Source organism: Taeniopygia guttata, chromosome 2 (assembly GCF_048771995.1).
Source record: "Taeniopygia guttata chromosome 2, bTaeGut7.mat, whole genome shotgun sequence".
NCBI lineage: Eukaryota > Metazoa > Chordata > Aves > Passeriformes > Estrildidae > Taeniopygia > Taeniopygia guttata.
This window is the reverse complement of record NC_133026.1, coordinates 21609838-21633288: the sequence shown is the minus strand read 5'-3', so window position 1 is coordinate 21633288 and position 23451 is coordinate 21609838. Positions and strand designations below refer to the sequence as shown.

Genomic DNA, 23451 nt, shown 5'->3' with positions numbered 1-23451 from the left:
TATATCCACTCCATATTGTGGATTTCAGTATGTCAAAACCATTCAATACATTACAAGTGTGTTAAGAAGTAAATAGTTATGAAAAAATGCTTGAGCAGAACTTCATAGACTTCTGTACAAAGAGTACATAAAAGTCTCCCATGCCTCAAAGATGACTATAACACAACAAAAGGGATGTTACAGAAATACTTCATGATCTCTGCTGACAGCCTGAGGCAAAGAATCAGATTTGGGTTGTGTCTGCCAAAGGGGAAAGAGGGTTGTTTCTTCACTCTTACCAGCAAGCCATTATTTTTAACAGAACGTTGTTTTGACATCATGACAATAAGCCATGGCTTTATTCAGTGAAAACCAGGGACTGGCAAATATTTGTTGTTAGAAATTGCAAATAATGAATTACAGGATAGCCACAAGAAGCTGGAGAGTGGATGCTCAAGTACTGCCTTGACTGCTTCTCTCTGCTCTTCTGAGAGCAGGTTTCCCTTTCCCCTCTGCCACCTCCTTATTCTATTGCATTGATGTAAGACCTTCAAAGGCCATCCTGAGAACTCATAATGAAAGGAAAAGACTGAGTTCCTCCAAGTTTCTAAGAGATCTCACATTGTCAAACCTCATTTTGGTCAAATTTTTTTGTTTAACTTTTTGAGCTTTCATCTCTTCTCAACCAACGCTATCAAACACTAAAAGACAACACTGATTTTCTAGATATAAATACAGCCATCTATTAAACTAATTATAGAAATAAAATATAGCATAATTTAAAGGTTATTATAAAACTTTGTGGCAATTTTTTCTTTATTTGTACATCAGTGAAGAATTTTTCTAAGAGATTTTCCTTCTGATGGGAAAGCTGGAGGAAGAAATGACTGGGCAATAGAAAAGTTTTCAGTCAAGTCATGGCTGTTCTTTTTTATAATAGAGACCTCAAGTGAGTGTTTTCTAAAGATTATTCTAATATTTTGTTGATCTTACTATAAATATTTCACAGAACTCTAGGAATTCAGTTTCTGTTATGTCTTTGATCTAGCATCATTTTATGAGTGAGGGAGCACCTTGCATTTTCCCACCCTAATACCAGATCACTTGTACTCTTCCTCCATGCCTACATCTTTCCCTTCTCATTGTCCCCTTGCACTCCTCTGTTCCCATTTTGCCACAGCCCTGCCTGATTTGCAACCTGGTTTCTCTTCTTCCTGCCACAACTTTCCTGTTCATCCTTTTTCCTCTTCTCTGGTGCTTTCCCTCCTCTGTCAGTGGGTCAGGACCACAGGAGGGTGAGGCACAGCCCAATGCACAAATTGCTGCCACACGTCTTGCTCTGAGGGGGGCCCTGGGGGAGGGACCTCTCACAGCTGGGTTTTTTTAGTGGCATCTCCAAGATTACAAAAGGAATAGGGAAAAAAGTGCAATGTTCATTCAGGTGGTGGCTACCTTTGTCATTGCATTTAGAGTTAGTTTCACAAAAGGCTGGAAATTGACACTTGTGATTCTGGCCTTCAGTCCCGTTATGGAATTCCCATCAGATCTCCATGCAAAGATATGAAAAACATATGAGTTTTCAATAAAATGGTGACCCATATCTTCTGTAATCCCATTTGGTGCCTATAAGATTTAAAAATACAATCTGTCTCTCAGTGAATTTAGATCTTGTGATATAGGTGTGAATAGCTGCATGATGACACTGGTGCAACTGAAGAAGGGCAGTGCCAACAGCATGGACTCAGATATAATGCTGCAAAGTTTCCACATGTTGGCTGTTTTTATAACAGTGGCTAAAGACATTTTTCATTTTTCTAATATATTTTTGCTGTTGATTTTTTTTTAATTTCTTTTTAGTAGTTTAAAAAAGCATCACAAAGCATGTAGAGATGAAGTCCCTTTCTTACAGAGAATATGGGTTTTTTTAAGAGGTCTTACAGACCTCTTAAACCCAGTGAGAGTTACAAACTAAAAGGACAGGCACATGGCAAAAAATTCCCAAGTATAACACTAAAATGCCGAGGTCATGCACATGTGTTTATTCGTATTACATTATGAAGTACCAGTCTTGCCACCTTTTTGATCCTTTATCTAAATATAAACAGCATGAGCACAAAACCCAGCAAGGTTTGAAACTCAGAATTAAATAACAACTGTCACCCACAGAAAACGTGTTCCACCCCTTTGTGCTCCAGTTGCCACTGTTACCTAGCTCAGCTAAGGAACCTCTTTGGGTACCTTCACTTGGCTGCCCAGTTCAATACAGCAGCTCTCTTTGGTCACCCAGTGCTGTTCATTACTCTCATAACTCTGATTATCTCTTTTTCCTGCTCATCCTCAAGGCGCTGTTTGCCAGCCACTTCCTGCCACAAGTGCACTAAACCTGATGTAGGTTTTTCCTCACGGCTCAGAAGCAGAAATACCTTCCCTGTTACTGAAACCAGGTCTTGTTTTTGTAGAAAACAAGTGTATGATCTGAGCTTTTAAACTCCACTGCTTCAGAAAGGGTATTCTACCTGTTTGAAGACTGAACATCTCTTTCCAACAAAATAGATGCACAGTTCCTGTATATTAATTTATTCCTGGACCAGCACTGAGCACTTGCTTTAGTAGCTCCCTCCTGTGGGTTTACTTCCCTGTGGTGTTTATAGAAATAAATCTTGGATTCTCTCAGATGACATTTTGCTAGGCAACCAAATTAAGTCATTTTAGTTTTCTCATACAGTATAAGTTTTCACTGATCATATTTTTTTCATTTTGTCATATTGTATTTCTCATAATTATGATTCATCTGCTTCTCCTTGTACTACTCTCCAATATAATTGACCTAATTCTGTAAGATATTCTGGTATTCTTTTGTCCTGGTCTTCTCACTGGTTTTCTGTACTGATTGCCTCTGTTTTGTACCATCATAACATTTCATAATCATGAGTATTGTTTGCATGTCCAAGTAATTAATTTAAGTAAGAGCAATAAATCCCAAGACTAAGTGAAGAATTAATGTTGTCAGCTCCCTTGGGTATTATTACATCTCCATGCTGAACACCTCTGCCTTCCTTCAAACTCTTTTACCCTAATCTTCTTTTATTACTTCACAACTATTGTTTAATAATTTATCTCATGGCTTTAGGATAAATTTGCATTAATGAAATCCCAATGGATTATTTTTACTGGGTCTAGCCTCTCTAGAAATAAAGAGTACCAAAGAACTGGGTTAATTCTCTGCTTCCCTAAATCATGACATATCTTATTGCTTGTTTGCAAGATTCCTTTGTTGTTTTAGTAGAGATATAAGTGCAATTTCTCAGGTTACTGTTTCTGGTGTAACTCTTCAGCCTCATGTCTCTATCCACAATTTGAAAATAATCACTAAAAATCTTTGATACTGAATCAGTATTATGTTTGCCAGGTTATTCAATACTCTGGAATAAAGAGTTCACGATCACCATGAGAAGCCACATTTCCTTACCATTTTCTCTCTTAGGTCAAATGTGGTAATTAAGATACCCCAAATCACGTTTGTTACCCTGCTTTTGGCACAATGCACTTTTGTGGCATTTTTTTTTCCTGAAAGTTAAGGCTGAATGACAGTTTCAAGGCCATCCCTGGTGCAATTATCATCTCAATGCTTTTTAATTTCCAAGACACATTAAATGAAAACACATTGTTGCAGATCTTTTCTCTGTTCATCTGTAATTACAGGAAGATAAAATTGGTCAGTATATCACAAGTATAGAGGGGCAGTCTCTTCTGGCACTTTCTTCTACTCTTAGCAAGATCTTTATTGGGCTTGGATTACTGTGTACAAAAATATTTTATACATCTTCAATGTATTTCAAGGGAAATTTATGCATATACACAATGAAAAAAAGGGTAATTTCTCATATGCTCTGGGGGTTTTTGGTGGGTTTTTTACTTTGAGGTACCAAAAAAAAAGATGTCAAGCATACTGCTGCTATCAAATGGGCTATATCAGCCAACATCTCCATGGGTATTGCTTTCTTTTCAATACATACATCATAGGTCTTGGCCTTCTGGTATGGAATCATTGTGATACTTTCTAATTTTAACAGAGTTCACAATCCCAAGATTCTTCGCTTGATGAGGCAACATCAATTTTGAATACTGAGAGTGAATAAGCAGTGGGGGCAGCACTGGACCAGGTCAGTAGTGGTCAGTGTTGAAGTGCTTTTGTCACTGCCCATGGAATTTAGTTAATGATGTTATGGGTAGGACTGAACAGCAGCAGGCTCCCCAAACAAGCTTTAGTTCTTCAAGCATCAGAGAGCTCAATGTGTTCTGAGACCTAAATATGCACAAGCAGTTTTGGGGATCCCTGTGGTCTTATAAACACCCAGCGAAGTAATGGAAAAACAGCTTTGGGGTTTCTGCTAGAGCAGCTGCTACATGTTGACTGCTGTCTAGACTTGTAAACCACACTGACTGTTCAAAGCAATAGCCAATCCTGTATTTCTTGTTGTCTGCTCTAAGCATGTCTGTGAACCATTTACAAAAGAATTCCACCTATTACCCAGTCTGATTACTATGCACCTATGTTTACACTCTGGATGAAGACAAATTCTCACCATTGTATAAAGAGTTTCAGCAATGATTAGAGTTTATCTATGAACAAAATGCTCAGAGAACGTTTTTCACAATATACTGCCAGAGGAGAAGTACCTAATCTACTTTCTAATTGTCAAAGATCTTTTAATCCCTAATGTCTACTTGGACACCTAATTGCCACTAATTTCAGCAAAATTGGACTCTCTCCTTGTCCAGAAGTTCTAATTCCTGATAATTCACACTGCTTTGTGAAGCTATGTTCACTGGCACACACAGGGATCCTTCTCCCAGCCTGTGACCTGGAAAGTGAATCCCAGAGACAGAAGGGCAGAGAACCGCTGATGGATATTTGGTGGGATTCCCAACTAAGTGCTGCAATATAAAATTTACAGAGCTTGTTTAAACAAGACACTTAGCCTCTCACCTCCCCCACAGAGCTTTGAAATATGTTTTCCTATTGACATTTCTGGCAGAGCATGACAGAAAGGCTTGCTGGGACTAGACAAACTCTGATTGCTGATGTTGAGCAAGACATAGCTAACCTGTTGTCTGTCAAGCATTCATTTGCCCTCCTCTTGCCTAATTTTTCTCTTCCTCACTGTGCTGAGCATATACCACCACAGAAGTTTTACATCCAATGTAGACAAGACTCTTTTCCCTACAGGCTTTACCAAACCTCTGATGAATCTCTATTTACTCTTTTTGTGAATGGGATGTTCTGCTTCTTGAAATGAAGGCTCTTATCTTGATTTTCTTCTACATTTTGGTGTGGTTTTAACTTTTTAGTATCACCTCAGACATAGTGAAGCTCTCAGACTACCAAGAATGATCATACATTTTTTAATAGAATGGTTTGAAGGGCTGTCATTTCCAGTTCTTAAAATCAGGTTCCAATATAAAGATATCAGGTTTATTTAGAAATTCATGGGCAACATCCCATACATTACAATTTAATCTTTTATTTCCTATTCTAAAACACATATTAAACCACTTATATTCCAGCAGTTCAAAATGTTCAGTGAAGATTTTTAAACTGAATCATATAAAGTTTGTACTAATTTCTTGGATTGTTAGATATTAATACAAAGTCATCCCAGCAGACACTGTCACAATGTGCCTGTAAATACATCTGTGTTGCAACAAACTACATACTTCTAAGACTCATTTTACTATTTTTTAGTAATTTAAAATATGGAAAAAACAATATGAGTAGCAGAAGTATGATTTTAGGTACAATTTTAGATAAGTATTTTTAACTAATACAAATGAGTCCTTTAGGGCAAGTAAAAGTGTTAAGTGATAATTTTTTTGTATTTCTGAAGTGTTCTGAAATAGAATTATCATGAATTAATGGCAGTCTTTTATCCAGGGAAAACTCAACACCTACCTGGGGAGGATATTGAAGGGGAAAGCTCAAAAATATAAACTTTAGATATTTGTGTTTAGAACATAACAGGGCATCAAAAAAACCAGAGTACCTTAGCATAGATTTTCATTGCAACTATATTTTGCAATATCTGATTAAATTTACATTATTGCTTCAGTCTACCTTGAAGAAACCTAAAACTATTGTGAAGTTCAAATTTCTCAGCTGCCCATTTTAACATTTACCAGAACACCATTTTAAAATATTTTGTTCAACTATAATATGAAGAGAGGAAATATTATACGTACCTGAAAATTTTTATCTGGAGCCACAATTTCACTGTTTCCAGGTCAGGAAAGGATGATACACACAGCTCAGTGGCTCATAATGCAGATTTTATAGCTGAACTTGAAAATGGTATCATCACAGAATGAGTTCATAATGAATTAATGGAACAGAATGGAGTTTAATACAAGCTTGTCAATATGCACATAGCTTTTCTCATAGCTTTTATCATATTGTGTACCATTGACTTAACTGGATTGAATTGCTCCCAAAGGTACTTCCAGTTTTCAAGTGTTTTCTCAGTGAAAAAAATCCAAGGGAAAAAAGCTCCCTAGAAGAGTACTAAACTTCAGATTAAGAAAAATTAATATTAAGTAAAATGTTCAAGTCTAATTCAAAGCTGTGAATTACAGGAATTCTAAACCTTTTTTTTTTTTTTTCAGAAGCATGACATTAAAAATAAAGTATTGTTTAGGTAAAAATTAAGATTGTGGGTAAAATTAATGTGTAGGTAAAAATTAAGGTTGTGGCAAAAATGAAATTGTGGAGCTGATTGCATCTCAGACTACTTTTCCAAATCATAGATTACTAAATCACTCAGGTTGGAGATGGCTGTCTAATCCAAGCCCTGCTGAAGGCAGGGTGCACTCTGAGGTCAGGACAGGGTGCTCAGGGCTGTGCCCTGTTGACTTTGAAATACTTCCAAAGACTCCACGCCCTCCTCAAGCCCTCCACCCCAGTGCCTCCCTCTCTCACTGTGAAAATTAAAAATCTTTTATGCAAGTACCTATTTAAATCAACAGCATCTTAGTGACTCAGGCTCCTCAAGTTTTGTCACTCAGACAGGGTTTATCTTCACTGTTTTTATTATCTCCCAAGATACTTCCTGAATTTCTCAAGCAGTTCCTCTCAGTTCCTTAAACAGCTTTAAGTTCATTTTCCTATTCTTCTTGGCTCCCTCCTCACACTGAAAGTCCCTCTCATTGACCTTCTGATTCTCTTTTAATTTAGGGCTTTTTATCTAATGCTTGCATTCTAAAGAGACTTTCTGGAAGGTCTCTTCAGTTAACTTAGTTCTGTATATTTTCATAACAGTTTAGCATAATGAAATAATGAGTAAAAAATCTGTGGCTAAAACACATACCCACCCACCCACCCTTTACATTCCACTCATGAGTGTTACTGTAATGTCAAGGTTTTCACTGAATTCACAGAAGACTTATTGAAACTCAGTACTTGATTGGGCTTTGCAAAAATACTCAGCTCTTGCCAGTCTTTCTTCTCCTTGACAGAAATTGCAGTTTTTATTCAGAATTGTTCATCAATTGAACGTACAGGATAAAACAGAATCACAGAATCACAGAATGGTTTTGGTTTGAAGGGACCTCAAAGATCACCTATTTTCATTTATATCAAATGCTTACTTCTCTGTATTCATATTCTCTACGTTTTCCATAACTAATGGGTTAAAAAAGGAACACAGTCTCACTTGAGAGGGTGTAACTTCTAAACAAAATGTGTGAAGGCATCCTGTGTGTCTGGGTAAGGACACTTCAAAAATTGACATCATCCTACAAGACTTATGTGGAAATGACTTTTCCTCTGAAGCTAAAATTTTTTGTTGTGATACTTAAAATAGTTTGACTAATATTTTGAAGCAAAATTACTTTAATATGGGAATAGCCTAAGTAGCAAGTTAATTATAGAACAAAACCAAACCCATGTAATTAGTCATACAACTGAAATAACACACCCTGAATAGAGAATAATTACTATTTTTGTCGAAATGTTTTGATATCTGTTGTTTAAAATGCATATGTTAGCAAATAGATTTCTGGAAATCAAGATATAATTATCAAGCTGTCTAAGGACCTAAACCTGCAAGAGATCATATTCAGCAACAAGAAAGAAACAATTCTCTCAACATTCAATACCACCAAATGCAAAAAGTGGTTTAAATTTTCAACTTCAGTATCTGGATAGTTCCATGAAAGGTAAGTGACTTAATGTACATCTTATTTACATTTGCTAATTTTTTTTTTATTTATTGCTCAGCTACTTTTTCTTGCCCAGTTTGCAGAGTTGTGAACACCTTGCTTCCTTCTGCCTGATGTCTCAAAGAAAATGGTGCCTTTTCTGAAAAGACATGCAGCCCTTACCCTCTCTTCAGGCAGAAACAGCCTCAAAATTCCCAGTTCTGTGATGCCCTTGGAAAAGAAAAGATGCTGGTATAGCTGTTATGGATGTTTCTCCACCTAATGTGTCCCATCTCATCATCTCATCATCTCATCTCATCTCATCTCACCTCTCTGTACTCTGGCCCTGCATGGCCCTGCCCCAGGAGTGAGAGATTCACCAGAACATCTTCCTGCACACAGAGTTGGGTTGTGGTCAGTATCTGAGCAGGCTCTGGAGCTTCCTCTAGAAAATAACCAGCAGCACTACAGGTTTGGATTGTAAGGCCTAAGAGAGAGAGCGGGAAATCCTTGGTATTTGTACAGTGCCTAAAATGAGCACAGGATCTGGTGGGGCCTGAAGACTGCTACATGACATACATTGATTTCTTAAAATAGTGTCTCATTTTTCCTCTACCTTATAGGTGCTAAATTTACATTTAGTAAATTTAATGATTTCACATTAGGCAAAAACTGGAGAAATCCTTACAATGAGGCTTTGATCCGTAGTATTTAAAGCACTTCTGAGTCAGGTAAAAGCATTACATATTTAGTTTTCTGGAGCTTTAGAAATGCTTATTTGTTTACGTGACATAAATTGTCCTTGTGTTTAATTAATGCTGTGATCCTAACCATAAAGATACCACACTGATTCCTTTAGCTCAGTTTAGAAACCAGCTGTGCTCAATCTTCAGAACAGGTCCAGGTAGATATTTTGAATGGCTTTAAAATGTAACTGTAAGTCAAGTGTAGAAAAGCTCAAAGGTGATTGTGGTGTTTAGTTAGCTGTTTCAATAAAATCAAAACACCTTTGGACAGAGGACCAGAGAAAGTAGACTGTACTCTAAAAGACTGAATCTGAAATTCAGATCAGCCTTCAAAGGACAGCTAACTCCATGTATTGACTATGATCCCAAAAACTTCCTAGTGAAGAGTACAGGACCTGGGTATGTGACTAACTGCACTCACTGAGCTGGTGGCTGCTCCTCTGCAGCAGGCACAGAGCCAAAAATGGTCACAAGCAGGGATCGGGTCTAGGAGCAGGGCTCTGCTGTCTGCAGCACAGTCAGCAACGGAGTAAATCTGGAAACCCTCAGCCTGAAGTGCAAGCAGGGCTGTTTCCAGCTGCTACACAGTGAGCAGGGCAGCGAGGCTGCCAGGAGAGTGTGTAACCAGCCCTGGCAGCACTGCTGGAGCCTGGCATCAGCTGCATTTTGGAGCTGCTGCAGCTGCTCCAAACCCCTCCACTGCTGAAAGATCCCAGTGGAAACTGATAAACCCCACCTGGGAGGCACAGCCTGCACTGGTACCTGCCCTGAGGCCTGGACAGTGCTTCCAGTTTATATTTTAGCACAACTAGAACTAATTCAAATATTTTAAATTCTATTGCCATTCCTATCATTACCAGCTGACAGTCTAACAAGCATTCTTTTTAATTCATTGCATATTTTAGGGAAATGTTAGTATATTCAGCATCCTAGTATCAAGCCACAGCATAACTTCAATCCTTCTCTGAATTTCTACTAAACTTTACTTTCACCTTACCCATTTATAGGCATGTTTGTGATCCCTGAAGGAGCAGAAAGCAGAGCAATGTGATACTAGACCGGTCACCTCCCTCCCTTGTCATTCTCATTACAGACAGTGCTTCATCCCAGCCAGGCCAGTCTCATACACCCACAACCACACCACTTACTGAGCATCTGCAGCTGAGTGAAGCTTTCCTGGCCAGGAAATGATGCCACACAGATTTTGCAGCAAACCTCAGAAACACTTCACAGCTACCACAGTACTTGTAACTCACAGAGAATGAAGATTTATTTCTAGTTTTATAGCAGGAGAAAGTATCTTGTTTAGTAATCTTTGCAGATGCACGTTATACATCCAAGTAATTGTCTGTGATTGGCAGCTTACATGGCACTATTTACTGAGCACCAGGTTGTCAAAAACATGTTAAATTCACAAGAAAAAAATCCTTTTAAAGCTACATTTAATATGAACTAATGTGGTGTTTGTGCTACTGCAAAAAGGAACTTGTGTTCCTGTATCTCTATTAAACTTTTAGAGTTGTTGCATTTATTATTACATGCAATGAAAAGCATATTATGTGTCATCCTGCTGTAACCTGAAGTGATTAAGTTCTCTTATGTAACCTAATTAGGGGATGTGCAGACTCAAGTTTTTTTACTAATTAATTCTTTATTAATTTTTTAAGTAATATTTATTTCTGTGTCACAAAAATATATTTTATATATAATTTCATTCTAGTTCATATTAATTTCAATCCAGTTATCAGTAGAATGAATGAGTCATCCAAGGAGGCTGTTGACCTTAAGTTATTTATCCAATGTGCTTATATGTGTAGACAGCATTGTGATCTCATGCTAAAAATTGATAATATTAAAAACATTAACAAAGTGCTTAATTTATGACTCAAAATGGGGATTGTTCTCTTTGTAGCACTGTTCTCCCATTTAAAGTGGTCACAGAAAAAAAAGTAGTCATCTCAGACTCCAAGTAAGGAAATGTCATGTTTTGGGGATCTAGCAAGTTTAAAGTCATGGTTCTACATATAAAAAATATGAGATTTTTGATATGCCATTGTGTTTTCTTGGTATAACCTAAGAACATGGACTGTAAGTCTGAGTGAATATATGGAAGCAGAGGAGGAATACTAGATAAGATTCAGAAGGCTTGAGGGAAACATCTGTACAAATTATGAAAGACAAAACATGCAATGCCGCAGAATATTCAAACCAAATTAAGCACTTTCAGATGGCCTCTGGTGAATAAATGTCAATTGTCTAAGTAAGAAATATTTCCTGATTAGTTTTCAAATAAACCAAAGTAACTTACAATAGTTTCATTCATTTCCAGGCTACAGGTTCCAGATTGGCACTAATTGACCAAAATGTAGCTATTCCTGAGACTGGGATGTTTTGTTCTTGATCTGTGGCTACCAGCTGATTACTCTGCTTTTAGCCATTGTGCAAGTTATTGCTGTAACAGTAATGATTCAAAAGAAGATGCCTGCAGGACATGGGAGAAAAAGGTAAGAAGGAACTGTAAATCACAGTAAATCATGGCATGTTTAGGTTTCATGTTGTACTAAACTGTGTTGCTTAACAGGGACATTGGTGAGGGATCAAGAATATACTCCGCAAAGAAGTCAAAGTCTACCTTGTTCTATTATTATGACAAAATGGTGATATAGCAAATTTGAAGCTGAAATTTGAAAACATGAGTTACTTATTTGTGTCCTCAAAGAGTTTGTAATTTGTGGCATTCAGAGCATACTAAGCATTTTAAAAGTACTGGTTCCCTCATGCCTGTCCCAAACCTGCATTTGAGTTCCCCAGTCTTTCGCAGCACTCTATTTTCCTTTCCTTTTTTGTAATTTTTTTCCAGTTTATTCCCTTTCAGAGCACCTCTCTTCTACCTCTCTTTCTCTCACCTTGCAGTTGTCTGTGGGCTTAAGATGAAAAAACACCGTATGGAAACTCTCAGTAACAAGAATGGGTGAAAATGTGACAACGCAGCTGACCATGCCCTGCAATTTCTTGCTCTGATTTTCATTCCTTCCCTCTCAGCCAGGAAGAGAAGCAGGAGCCTGGAAACCTGTTTTAGAGGAAAGTCCTGAAATGAGTTTTAGTGAGGTAGGAATCAGCCTTTCCTGCCAGGTAACAAGCGAGAGGACAAGAGGAAAATGGCCTCAAGTTGCTGCAGGAGATGTAAAGAATCAGAATCATAGAATTATAGAATGATTTGGATTGGAAGTGACCTTAAAGATTATCCAGTTCCAACCCCTCTGCCATTGGCAGGGACCCCTTTCCACCAAATTGCTGAGTCCCATCCAACCTGGCCTTCAATACCTCCAGGGATGGGGCATCCACAGCTTTTCTGGGCAACCTGTCACAGTGCCTCACCACCCTCACGGGATGTTTTCCTAATATCTAATCTAAACCTACTTTTCTTCAGTTTGAAGTCATTCCCCCTCCTGCTATCACTACAGGCTCTTGTAAAAAGTCCCTCTGTCTTTCATGAGGGTTTTTTCAGGTACTGGAAAACTGCATTTATGTCACCCCTAAGCCATTCCCTCCAGGCTGCACAAACTCAGTTCTCTCCATCGTTCCTCACAGGAGAGGCTCCCCAGCCCTCTGATCATCTCAGTGGCCCTGCTCTGGACTCTCTCCAGCCCATCCATGTCCTTCCTGTGCTGGGACCCAGAGCTGGGTGCCGTGTTCCAGGTGGGGTCTCTCTCACCAGAGCAGAGCAGGGGGACAAAACCTCCCTGCCCTGCTGCCCACGCTGCTTTCGGTGCAGCCCAGAACACGTTTGGCTCTCTGGGCTGGGAGTGCCCATGGCTGGGTCACGTCCAGCCTCTCACCCACCAGCACCCCCAGGTCCTTCTGGGCAGGGCTGCTCTCAATCCTTCATCCCCAGCCTGTGCTGACACTGGGGGTTACCCCAGCCCAGGTGCAGCACCTTGCACTTCATCTCCTTGAACCTCATGAGATTCCCATGGGCCACTTCTCGAGCTTGTCCAGGTCCCTCTGGATGGCATCCTGTCCTTCAGACATGTCAGCTGCACCACTCAGCTTGGTGCACCACTGCAAACTTGTTGATCACTGTGTCATTGATGAGTATATTAAAATAACACTGGTACAAATACAGATCCCTGAGGGGCACCACTGGTCTCTGATTTCCAAAAGGACTCTGAGTCCTTCACCACTGCCCTCTTGGATGTGTCCATACAATCCACTTATTATCCACTTATCCTCTCATCAAATCCATGTCTTTTCAATTTAGAGAGAAGAATGTTCTGGTGGGGTGTCCAAAGGCTTCACACAAATCCAAATAAATGACATCTGTACCCCCCCCCCCCACCTCCCCCCCATCCTAGAAGGCCATGAGACAGGATATTAGGAAACATTTCTTCACTGAGAGGGCTGTTGATCATTGGAACGGGCTTCTGAGGGAAGTGGTTGAGTCACCAACCCTACCCTGAAAGTGTTCAAAACAAGTATAGATGTGAGACTGAGGCATGGTTTAGTGGTGAAAATGGCAGTGCTGATTACACGGTTGAACTCAATGACCTCAGAGGTCTTTTCCAACCTCAATTATTCTGTGATTCTATGGTACTTATTCTGTTGTGTTTCTTATTTGTAGATTGCCTAAGCATTTATTCCACTTCTTATGTAGAAGTAGTGATGTGGAAAAGGGGATTTACTAACTGCATGCACAGACTTAAGTTTTTGGAGGTTAGCTCTTGTATTTAGAGCTTCTAGGCTTTTCCTTCTTCTTGTTGACTTAGAGGTTGAGTCATGTATGCTTCCAAGCTGTTTTTTACATTTACAGTAAGGACTGATGATTCACAAGCCTACAGAACTTCTGCCACACATTAAAATAAGAAATTACAAAGATTTATTTTTAAAAGAATGTGTGTTAAAATAAAGAAACATATTCTCCTTTACATGATAGGGTAACCAAGAAAAAAAATTCATAACACTGTCTCTAATTATTCACAAAGTTTTGCCAAATTATTAACCTTTTTGAATGCATTCTAATGCACTGAAATATGTCAAAGTTATTCCATAGCCACATTGTTTGCAGCTGATTATCGTCTCATGCCAACTGCCTTGGAGAGTATTTGTAAGAAGAGTTACATGACTGTTAAGCGATGACCTGAATATCTGGTTTTGGCAGACTATATTAATCAAAACAATTTTTTGCAAATCATCAGTTTCTGGCAATATTTAAAACATGTCTTTCCATAGCAATTCAGCAAAATGTTTTACTCTCAGTATATCAAGCAAACTTGAAGGAAAACAAGTCTCAAGCATCTATTTTTAGCTCTAGGTAGAAATCTACTTTTTTAAAGGAGAGGTTCTTCCTGGAATACTGCCTATCAAGAATTGCCCTCTTCACACACCAGAGGTAAAAATAAACTACTCATTGAAAGGCAGTGCAGAAATGGCATAGTTAAAAGAGAGTAAATTAATTTCGTGCCTTCTTTATGAGCAGCAAAATTTGTCATTCACTTCTCTAAGGAATCAAGTAACTCCTGGTACAATCCATGAGCAATAATTCAGAGGGGTATGGACAGCATGGGGAGCTTCTGTGAAGGTAGTGGGATTCCATAGTGCACAAGTCACACAGGTGATAGAAAGTGGGAAAGAACTGAGCTTCAGTCCCACATACTGACTGGTTTTCTAGACATATCTAGTGATATAGTCATATATCCAGTGGATAATTTTTAATTTTCTTTTCCCACAAAATGAATACTTTGAAACTAAATTACGAGCTGTAGTGAACTTAGTGCTTAATGAATATACTTTGCAAAACTGATTCCCAAGATGCTTTACATATTGAGTTTTGATTTGCTAGATTCCTGCCCAAAGCTAAACCAACTGCTGCTATTGTAAGACTTGCTGTTGATATTAATTAGCTGAAAGTAAATTCTCTTAATATTTGGGAGCATTAAGAAAATTAAGGCATGAGCTTCCTCTAGTTTTCAATTACAACTGGGTACCTAGCTTAAAAAAATTAATACTTTTTGAGAACTTCTACTATTTTTCTTCAGTGCAAAACAGGAAGATTTTCAAAGATATAAAATGAATAGGGATTAGAAGCCAAACTGCTGTATGAGCCACAAAAATGTGTCTACATTTTTAGGAATGAACAGTGGTTCTCTTTAGGTGTTTTAAATGGCACTGGGTTTGGAATTTCTCCTTTAGGAGTTTGGAAAAACTCCTGTTTTCCAAAACATGCTGAGGATATACCTTGTGAAAGACAATTTCTTTATAGGCAAGCTCCAAATCACTGGTTGCTTTTGACAATGTAGGGCATGTCTTTACCCTGCAGTTCCAAAAGTCTTTGCAGGTGATGTGGGTTTGTTCAGTGTATCCCAGAGCACTGACAGCCCCATGGCATTATCCTCATGACAGCTTACACAAGACCCATGGAAAATAAACTCTCATTGCTACAATGTGTGCTGGCTCCACTTCAATGCTGTAATTCAGTCTAATTGGATATATTTATTAGCAGCATATCCACATGTTGTGACTACGCTCTCAACAGGATGTAGACAGACTTCTACTGCAGTTATCCATTGGATTATGTCTAAAAATATCCATTAAATTGTTCTTCTGTTGATGAATATCTGCTCCCAGACACAGACTGCTTTAGCAGCCATGGAAAGTACTTGCATTGTTGTTACTTTGAATAACGAAAAGAAAAATAGTTTATATCTGGACAAAGTATGCAAGCATCATACAAGTTACAGAATGATTCTTAAACAATGTATTGAAATATTATTTTTAAAAATGAACATAAACACCAATAAACTGAGGTCCTGAGTGGGTGTTAAGTGTGTATACCAACCAAGTACATGCTTTCTTAGTGCTTAAAACTGAAATACAAAATTATCCAGCATGTTATTTGATTATATGGAACTCTTTGATGGATTAAGTTGAAATTATTTGGGATTTGGGTTGTAATGAGTGGGACTGAACTTGGAGCAGTTTACCATGTTGCTAAAAGTAAGCCAGAAAGTGCATGACTTGTCAAATGAGCCAGGTCAATTTGTTGAGGACAATTTGTAAAACTAATCAACTAAGATCTGCTTGCAGCAGAAAAGAAGGGCCAGGCTGTGACCCTGGCAAAGTCTGTTTGACCTGATTTCTGGGGCAAATGAAAATACAGTGAGCACTGTCTCCTGTCCCTCACCCCAGATGTACAAACAGGAACCTGAACTAGTCATCATGATAAAGTGTTTCATCTCCAAGGCCATAGAAGCTTTGTGACTGTTCTATCACAGATACCAGACTAGAGGCATCACACTAGAGGTGGGAACAGCTGCTATACTAGTTTTTAATTCACCTTTTGTTTTTCCCATTGTGCAGACTGTCAGGAGCTGTCAAAGACAGTAAAGGTCACATCTGCATCCTGATAGCTCACCACCTCTCCACCACCCAAAATGCAGACAAGATTGCTGTGGTTCAGAGTGCAAGGTTGTAGAATAAGAGAATCAGCAGCAGCTCTGGACTGAAAAAGGCACCTACTCTTCTGGTCAATGTTCAAAGTGGGACATGCAATGCATGAGTGGGCAGGACCAGCTGCTGAAGTGCAGCACCACAGCAGGTTCAGTCTTTTAGATAAAGACTGATAAGGATGTTTCAATACCTGTGGGTGTGGTACAATTCCATAAATAGTTTCCTAAAAACCCACAACTAATAAATAACTGAGGTACATTTGCTTTAAGAATTCAACCCTTTTCCACCAAAACAAAATTCATAGTTCCTTGAATCAAAGAGTACAAAGCAGTCTTGAAAAAGTCTCACTGACTTGCCAAACTGAAAGGAAAGGACTGGGTGGAGAGCTCCAGGCACTGAGATCAGTACTGCAGCACAGAGCACCTGCGCTCATGGAGAAGAGCACAGAAATGGGGAGGCTTTGAGGGCAGATGCACTGGAGATTAAATGCTTTACACAACAAGGAAATCAATACTACATTCATGAATTCATGAATCCACAGAACGTAACAAGCAGCTCTAACAACTCACAGAATTTAAATTTTTTCTCCCTGAATACTCTTCTGGCTTCAGTTTCTCTAGGCAAGGCTCAGACTCTGTCAGCTAAACAGGAAATTCTGGTTATGCTGGTGCTCGAATGCCATTTTCTCAATTCACTTTCTGAAAAAGTTGTCCTTTTTCTGTATTTCTGTCAGGATTTCTATGCTCCCAGAAATCCTCAGAAAAGCATGAGTAGGTGTATGGAAAATAAATGCAAATAAATGCAAAATTACACCCTTCATCAGATTTCAGGCTGGTTTGAATGAATGTTCAAAGCAAAATGTCCTTATCACAACTGCAACCAAGTTTACTAACCCAGTTGAGGGGTGAAAGGTTTTAACTATCAGACAGAACTTATTAAAATAAAGAATAAAAATAATCACACATAGATTAGGATTTTGGATCAAGCTATCTCACAGAAATCACAGCATCATAAAGACACAGGCTTCACTGCCCATGAGATTTCAGAAGGTCATTTACCTCTGAGAAAGAGGCTGGGTTAGTATAAGCATTGCAGAACAGGGATAGATTTTTCTTCTATGTGAGTTTTGGAAAATCTCAAACTATTAAACACTAAATGGTTTTCAGATATAATTGAGACAAGATGTCCAGGCAGCTCAGTAAAGGCAAGGAAAACAAAGGCTGAAATGAGGAGACCACTTTTTGAGGCAACAAGACACAGTGTAACACACCCTGGACTGCAGAGAAGTGTCAGGCATTGGAAAAGTAAATCAAAAGGGGAAGTGCTCTTGCTACTGAGGACAAAAAATATGCAACAGAGCTTTCAGAGGGCAAAGAGACTGGTTCCATGTTAGCTGAAAATTGAGTTGTTTCTGTAGAATAAATAATAGTATTTGATCTCTCTGAAACATTAAAAGCTAGAGAAAAAACAATGGGTACTTTAGAATCTGTTTCAAATTTATCCGTCACCAAGATCATCTTTCTCTTACAATGTTGCTACACTACATTAAACAGTCCAGCCATAAATTAATTAAGACAAGGTTGATGTTTAGAAAATTTTATTTCTATCACAGGAAAATACAAAGTTGCTCAGAGAAATCAAGTATTAAAATCCTGAGAACTGTATCAAACTGTATCCAGTGCTTACTTTTATTGTGCATTATTAGTGTAAAGCAGCAGATATTCACAGTTCACTAGAGAATGAAAACTGAAAAATTCAGAACTCATGCTGCTTTCTGTCTTTACTGTTGAGTGATTCTTTTTCAAAATACTTCAAACTGTAGTGCTCTCATACTAAAAATGTAGTGGGAACATCCCCATTCATGGATATAACATTTATCTGGTATAATCCTGATAGCAAAAAATGAAAGGTAACTTATAAAATACCACATATCCTGATAGAGGCATTCTGTTTCATTAACCACTCTGAATAGGAAGCATAATCACATAAGAGGATAGTGTGGTTACTTTTAAGTACACAGTTAAGTGCTCAACTAAAAACTATCAGTAGACTACAAACTATTCTACATGTGACTACTAAGGTTACAAATACAGGTCTCCCATCAATTTTCCACTACAACATCCCATCCCTAAGTACGTTTGCATTGTTGTGGCATATTTTAATATTGCATAGTTCTACACAGATAAGGTACTACTGCTTGCATTGCTGTTGCAAATGGCTACATTATTCTTAAATCGGTACTGTTACTACAGTAAACCCTCAAAAATAGATACATGTCACATAAATCATTAAATGTCTTGAATTTAACAGTACTCTTGAGTAGCATTTCATTTTAAGTACTACTCGTGAGCTTACAAAGCCTCTTACATTATTCTCAAGCTTACAGCCCAGCTGTAAGTGTTAACTGCAGCACATCATGGAAACACTGGAACAGAGTTCTGCACAGCACTTCTGCATCAGTCTCTGGACAGGATTTCCAAGAAGAACAGCTAGTAACGATCCTACCAATATAGAAAACAGTGAAGTCACTGTGGTTAATTGTCAAGGTCTAGGATAAAGTTACATGAATTGTCCCGAAATGTGGAATTGTTGACATAAATTCTGAAGTAAAAATTGTTACATAAACATACTGTCTCAACACTAAAAGAGGACTCAGATCCTTAGTGCCTTCAGTAAGAAATAATGTTGACAGATCTTGAAATCAGATACTTTGATTTAACTACCTGTTACTACATATACAGTGACACAACTTTTCTGCTTATATTTGAAAATGCTGTGAATTATATTTCTTCTTTTTCTGCAATTAGTTTAAGGTTTTAGGTACTTCTTTTCTATTTATCTAACAAAAGGTACATCTTGATCTAGATCTATTTATTTAAAAAGAGCCATAGATCAAAGTATTAATGCCTTGTATTCTCGAACTGATTTGAATGTGCACACAACTCCTGTCTAGCTTTAGGAAGAAGTCATTTGAATTATACCTAAAGTAGCAATTTATCTCTACACGTTCTAATCAAAGTGGCTTTGGATTTCATAAAACAGCAGTAATTTTTGTCCATAAGACCAGTTAGGCCAAAGTTGGATTTTTTCAAATTGTATGATTTTTGGAGAAGTGAAGCCAAATGCTTTAGCCACTCAAGATGTGTGTGTCACTGCCAAGAATGATGGGCAGTATGCTCACCTGTCCTCTTATCTGCTCTGGTTCAGCCAAAAAACACTTTTACATGTTACAAAATGATCTCTAAAATGATAGCCTATTTTAAAGTTAACCTATTTTAAAGTCCTTTTGTTGCACCCTTCTTTCAGCTTCCCTACTCTTTATTTCTGCTTAGTGTCAGTATCTTGATGCTCACTTGCCCTCCACCATTCATTCTTCCTCCCACATGTGCTTTCCCAGAATGCCAATGCCTCTATTCTTATGTATCTCACTTCTCAATCTCTTCTGATACATTCAGCTGTATTTCTTCGGTATTTTCCTTTCCCCATTCTAGCCTTTTCCTCTGTGACAAATGCAGAGTCATATTCAAAATGAAATTATATCCTTACCTGTCATCTCTAATTGAATAAAAAAAGCCATAGCCATGTTGTACCATAGGGAGTGCATGTCCACTAAACCTAGTGTAGCCAGTCAGACTAGTTGAAAGGACAAAATTCCCACCTCCTCCACTGTGAAAGAACACAAAACAAAAGCAACACTTTTGAGAGTAATTTAAACCAAAGTGAGTTTTACGAAAGAGTGATTTTGTCGTAGAGGTCAAGACATCAGCACACATAAGGCCAGTGTAGCAAAGGCCTTGGTATCAAGGGATACAACTTCCCATGGGACAAGAATATGAATTACCTGGCTGTGAAGGCCTTATCCCCATACAGTTCTGGCACTGGCAGTCCTTGCTCCTGTGCTATGAGCAGGAGACCCAGAAGATGACGATCAAAGCCTATCAAATAAATGCAAATACTGAATCATTAACAGCAGCATTCCCAGTTTTTCTGCTTCTTCTGGTCTGGACAGCTGGGAGCGCAAATAGCAGCTGAAGGACAGGGTAACAATAGCATCACATTGTAGCATCCAAAAACATTTCCCACATATTTGATCTAAGAGGCCTTCAACACTTTCAACTTGCAGAGCTGAGCTCAAAAGCAAATGACTCCACTAATACAGACACAGCACAGTTCCTGTGGAAAACAAAACCCAAGCAAACTCCCACTTCAGACAGGGAGAAAGAACTCCTCACAGTGGAAGAGGCCCATGGGCAATTATGTCAACACAGCGAAATGGCTTTCAGGGCCACGACTGCTCTGAATTGTGATAACAGGCTGGAGAGAATGTAAGTTCATCAGGTTCATTTCCCAGCTACTCTTTCTTATTCACAGAATAGCGTAGAGCACTAACATAGCTGAGTTAGAATCTCACCCTCATCTCTCCTGCATCCTAAAGACCACCTTTTTCACTTTTCAGCCAAGCACATATTTGACTGTAAGGTATGCCAAAGTAATGATTAGCTGGGCAGAAAAACTGAATAAATATTCCAAGTGAACATATTTTTGGGGTACAAGGATGGATGCAAGGAGCAGGTTTGAGTTCTTCTCCTCAAAATTAAAGTATAAAATGTTAAGGGGTAGTTTTTATTCAGGTGGAAAATAAGGAGACAGAGGAAATGTACTAGCATACAAAGGTATTCCCTTTTCACCCACATGAAAAAGACACAACAATTTTGATCCCAGAGTACCTTTTCCATTTTCACATTCTTTCCTCATTTTATTGTGCTTTGCAAATGCCTTATGCATCAGCTGTAGCCGTTGATAATTCTGTAAAGTAGGGCAAGATTAAAATAAAAAGAAAATGAGAGAAAAAGAAAAATCAATCCAAATGAGTAACACATCAGCAATCACAGATCAGCAGGTTTTTCCCTCATAGTTTCTTACAATTTTAGATAGATGAAAATGGAGGAACTTAAAAGGTACATAAGAACCTCTCACAAACCCTTTCTCCCAAACCCAAATTCCCTTTTCAGGAAAATGTGCTTGCTCATTTCCTGTATCTCTGCTCTTTTACTCAGATCACTTTTGAACTGAACAGTATTCTAAAGCTCATACTCTTTCCCAAATAATCTGAAACAATGGAAACCCAAAAACCTTCTACAATATCATTTATTCAGAAGGACATTAGCTCCTACTAGGTACATTCCCAAATCTTCTCTGCTGATTGCCAATTCTGCCCAACATTATGGTTTTCCCAAGTTTTAATATAAACTTGCATATTAAAGTCAGAGAGAATACAAATAACATGGCTCTTGTAAAGGACGCCTTAAGAAACAGTCCCAGATGCTCAAGATCTTCACTTCCAAGACCTTAGATCTTGATAGCTCCTTGAACTACTTAAGAAGGACTATTTATCCTTTCATTCATCACACAAGAGGCTGCAGCAGAGAATGTGAAACAAGGACAGAAGCCACTCGATTTGGATAAAAATCAAGCTATCAAGAAGACAATGGGCAAAACAAAATTTAAGACAAAAGGATTATTTCAAAGCATCTGACTTTAAGGTATTCAAAATTACATAAATGCAGACTTTTAAGCATGTTAATTTCAATACTATTGAACTAATTTTTTTAAGCTCCAATAGTTAGTATTAAACAAAATCAACAAAACAATAATAGGGAGATATTTGCAGATGCTATTTAACATTACAAAGAGAAAAATACTACAGTCAGTGTACACAGAAAGTTACACACTAGTATTAGTAGTAACCACAGAAGCCTGATAATTGGTTAGAAGGTAACTGAGGAGCAGGGAAATAACAGGAATCCATGTTTGGAACAGGCAAGCAGATTTGGAAGATGGCCAGAAAACTGAGTTTTAAAACTGCAGTACATGCCAAAAGAAGCCAGTGAAGACTAGGAAAACGTGCTCTTAAAGGCCAGAATTATTAATCACACATGCTTTCTGACAGCTGTCTTCCTCTATGCTTTTCAGATGCATTATAATATAGATTTTGATTTTGCTAAAGATGTCTTGCCCTTTGTCTCAAAAATCTTCTCCTTGCTTAATTTCTCAGGCTTTGAGAAATGTGCAGTGAGGGCAAGAGAAAGAGCTTTAGCAGAGCCCTTGCTTGGCAAGCAAGGCATGACCCGCTTTGCCAGCCAAGCACCAGAGGGTAGTTGCTGGGAAAAGAAAAGGTCTCCAGTTTAGCTACTCAGAGGCAAACTCAGGAATATACCCCTGTTACCACTAGGACACAAACACCTTTCAATCTTGCTCTCAGATGCAACTGTTAGATAAACATTTCCTGATTTCACCTGAAAATTAAAACAGAACAACTGCACAGCACAATACTTTGGCTACAACCCAGGAACTTTTTGAGGTGTGAAATAAATCAGTGTGAATGTAATTTGAGACAAAAGGTAAATAGCACACAAAACCACACATAACAGCACATCTCAGTCAAAAGGTAAATAGCACACAAAACCACACATAACAGCACATCTCAGTCACAATGACCAGAATCAGAGTTCAAGCAACCCAACATTTAAAATCTGTCTCCCTGGAAAGGCACCAACTCCCATCAATGAGACAACAACAAAACAAGTCTGAAGTGGCTCAGATGACAGGCTTTCTAAATACACAGTAATTAAAAGTAGGATTTCAGTATTTACACTGTCAGAAGGATCCAACATGGACTTGCACCATTCCACAGCTTCCACAGTACACGGTCTTATGGTCTCTGTGCGGCCGTGATAGAAACGCCTGGTCATGGCAGTTTCGTAACAGCAGCCTGGACTATGAACAAAAATTGGGGAAGAGTGTCTCATTAACTTAACAAAACTATTTGCTATCTCAAGGGCTAAAGAAGTCCTGCAAAAGATCTTGCACATCAAGCTCAGTTAAAAGTACCAAAACCCCATTAATTTTCTGTAAGTTTATTTCTGAAAAAGAGCCATAAAGCAACTCTATGTGGTTTCATGGGACAGATGACTGAAAAAAGTACTATACTTATACCTTGAAAATATTGCATTGCTATGGATATTTTCTGCAGACTACAGATCTACTAGCCTCTAGCACAAAACAGCTGAAATTACGCAAGTTTCAG

The 23451-nt window shown here is 38.3% G+C and overlaps 1 protein-coding gene across 4 annotated transcripts in view; it reads right to left on the bottom strand.

The window, feature by feature from the left end:
* Nucleotides 1-23451, bottom strand: part of CROT (carnitine O-octanoyltransferase) — a 44494-nt gene that overhangs the window by 7498 nt on the left and 13545 nt on the right. For 2 of the 4 annotated variants that reach the window (XM_002193402.7, XM_030264616.4), the window contains exons 13-17: nt 23018-23141; nt 21092-21170; nt 20206-20299; nt 19911-20030; nt 17945-18865 (exon numbers count right to left, since the gene is read on the bottom strand). In XM_002193402.7, the coding sequence (XP_002193438.2) occupies nt 18745-18865; nt 19911-20030; nt 20206-20299; nt 21092-21170; nt 23018-23141 (538 nt within the window). In that variant the 3' untranslated portion in view covers nt 17945-18744. Of the gene's footprint in view, nt 1-11226; nt 11401-17944; nt 18866-19910; nt 20031-20205; nt 20300-21091; nt 21171-23017; nt 23142-23451 lie in introns of those variants that run through there. The other 2 variants (XR_012054488.1, XM_072925502.1) reach the window with 2 other exon arrangements.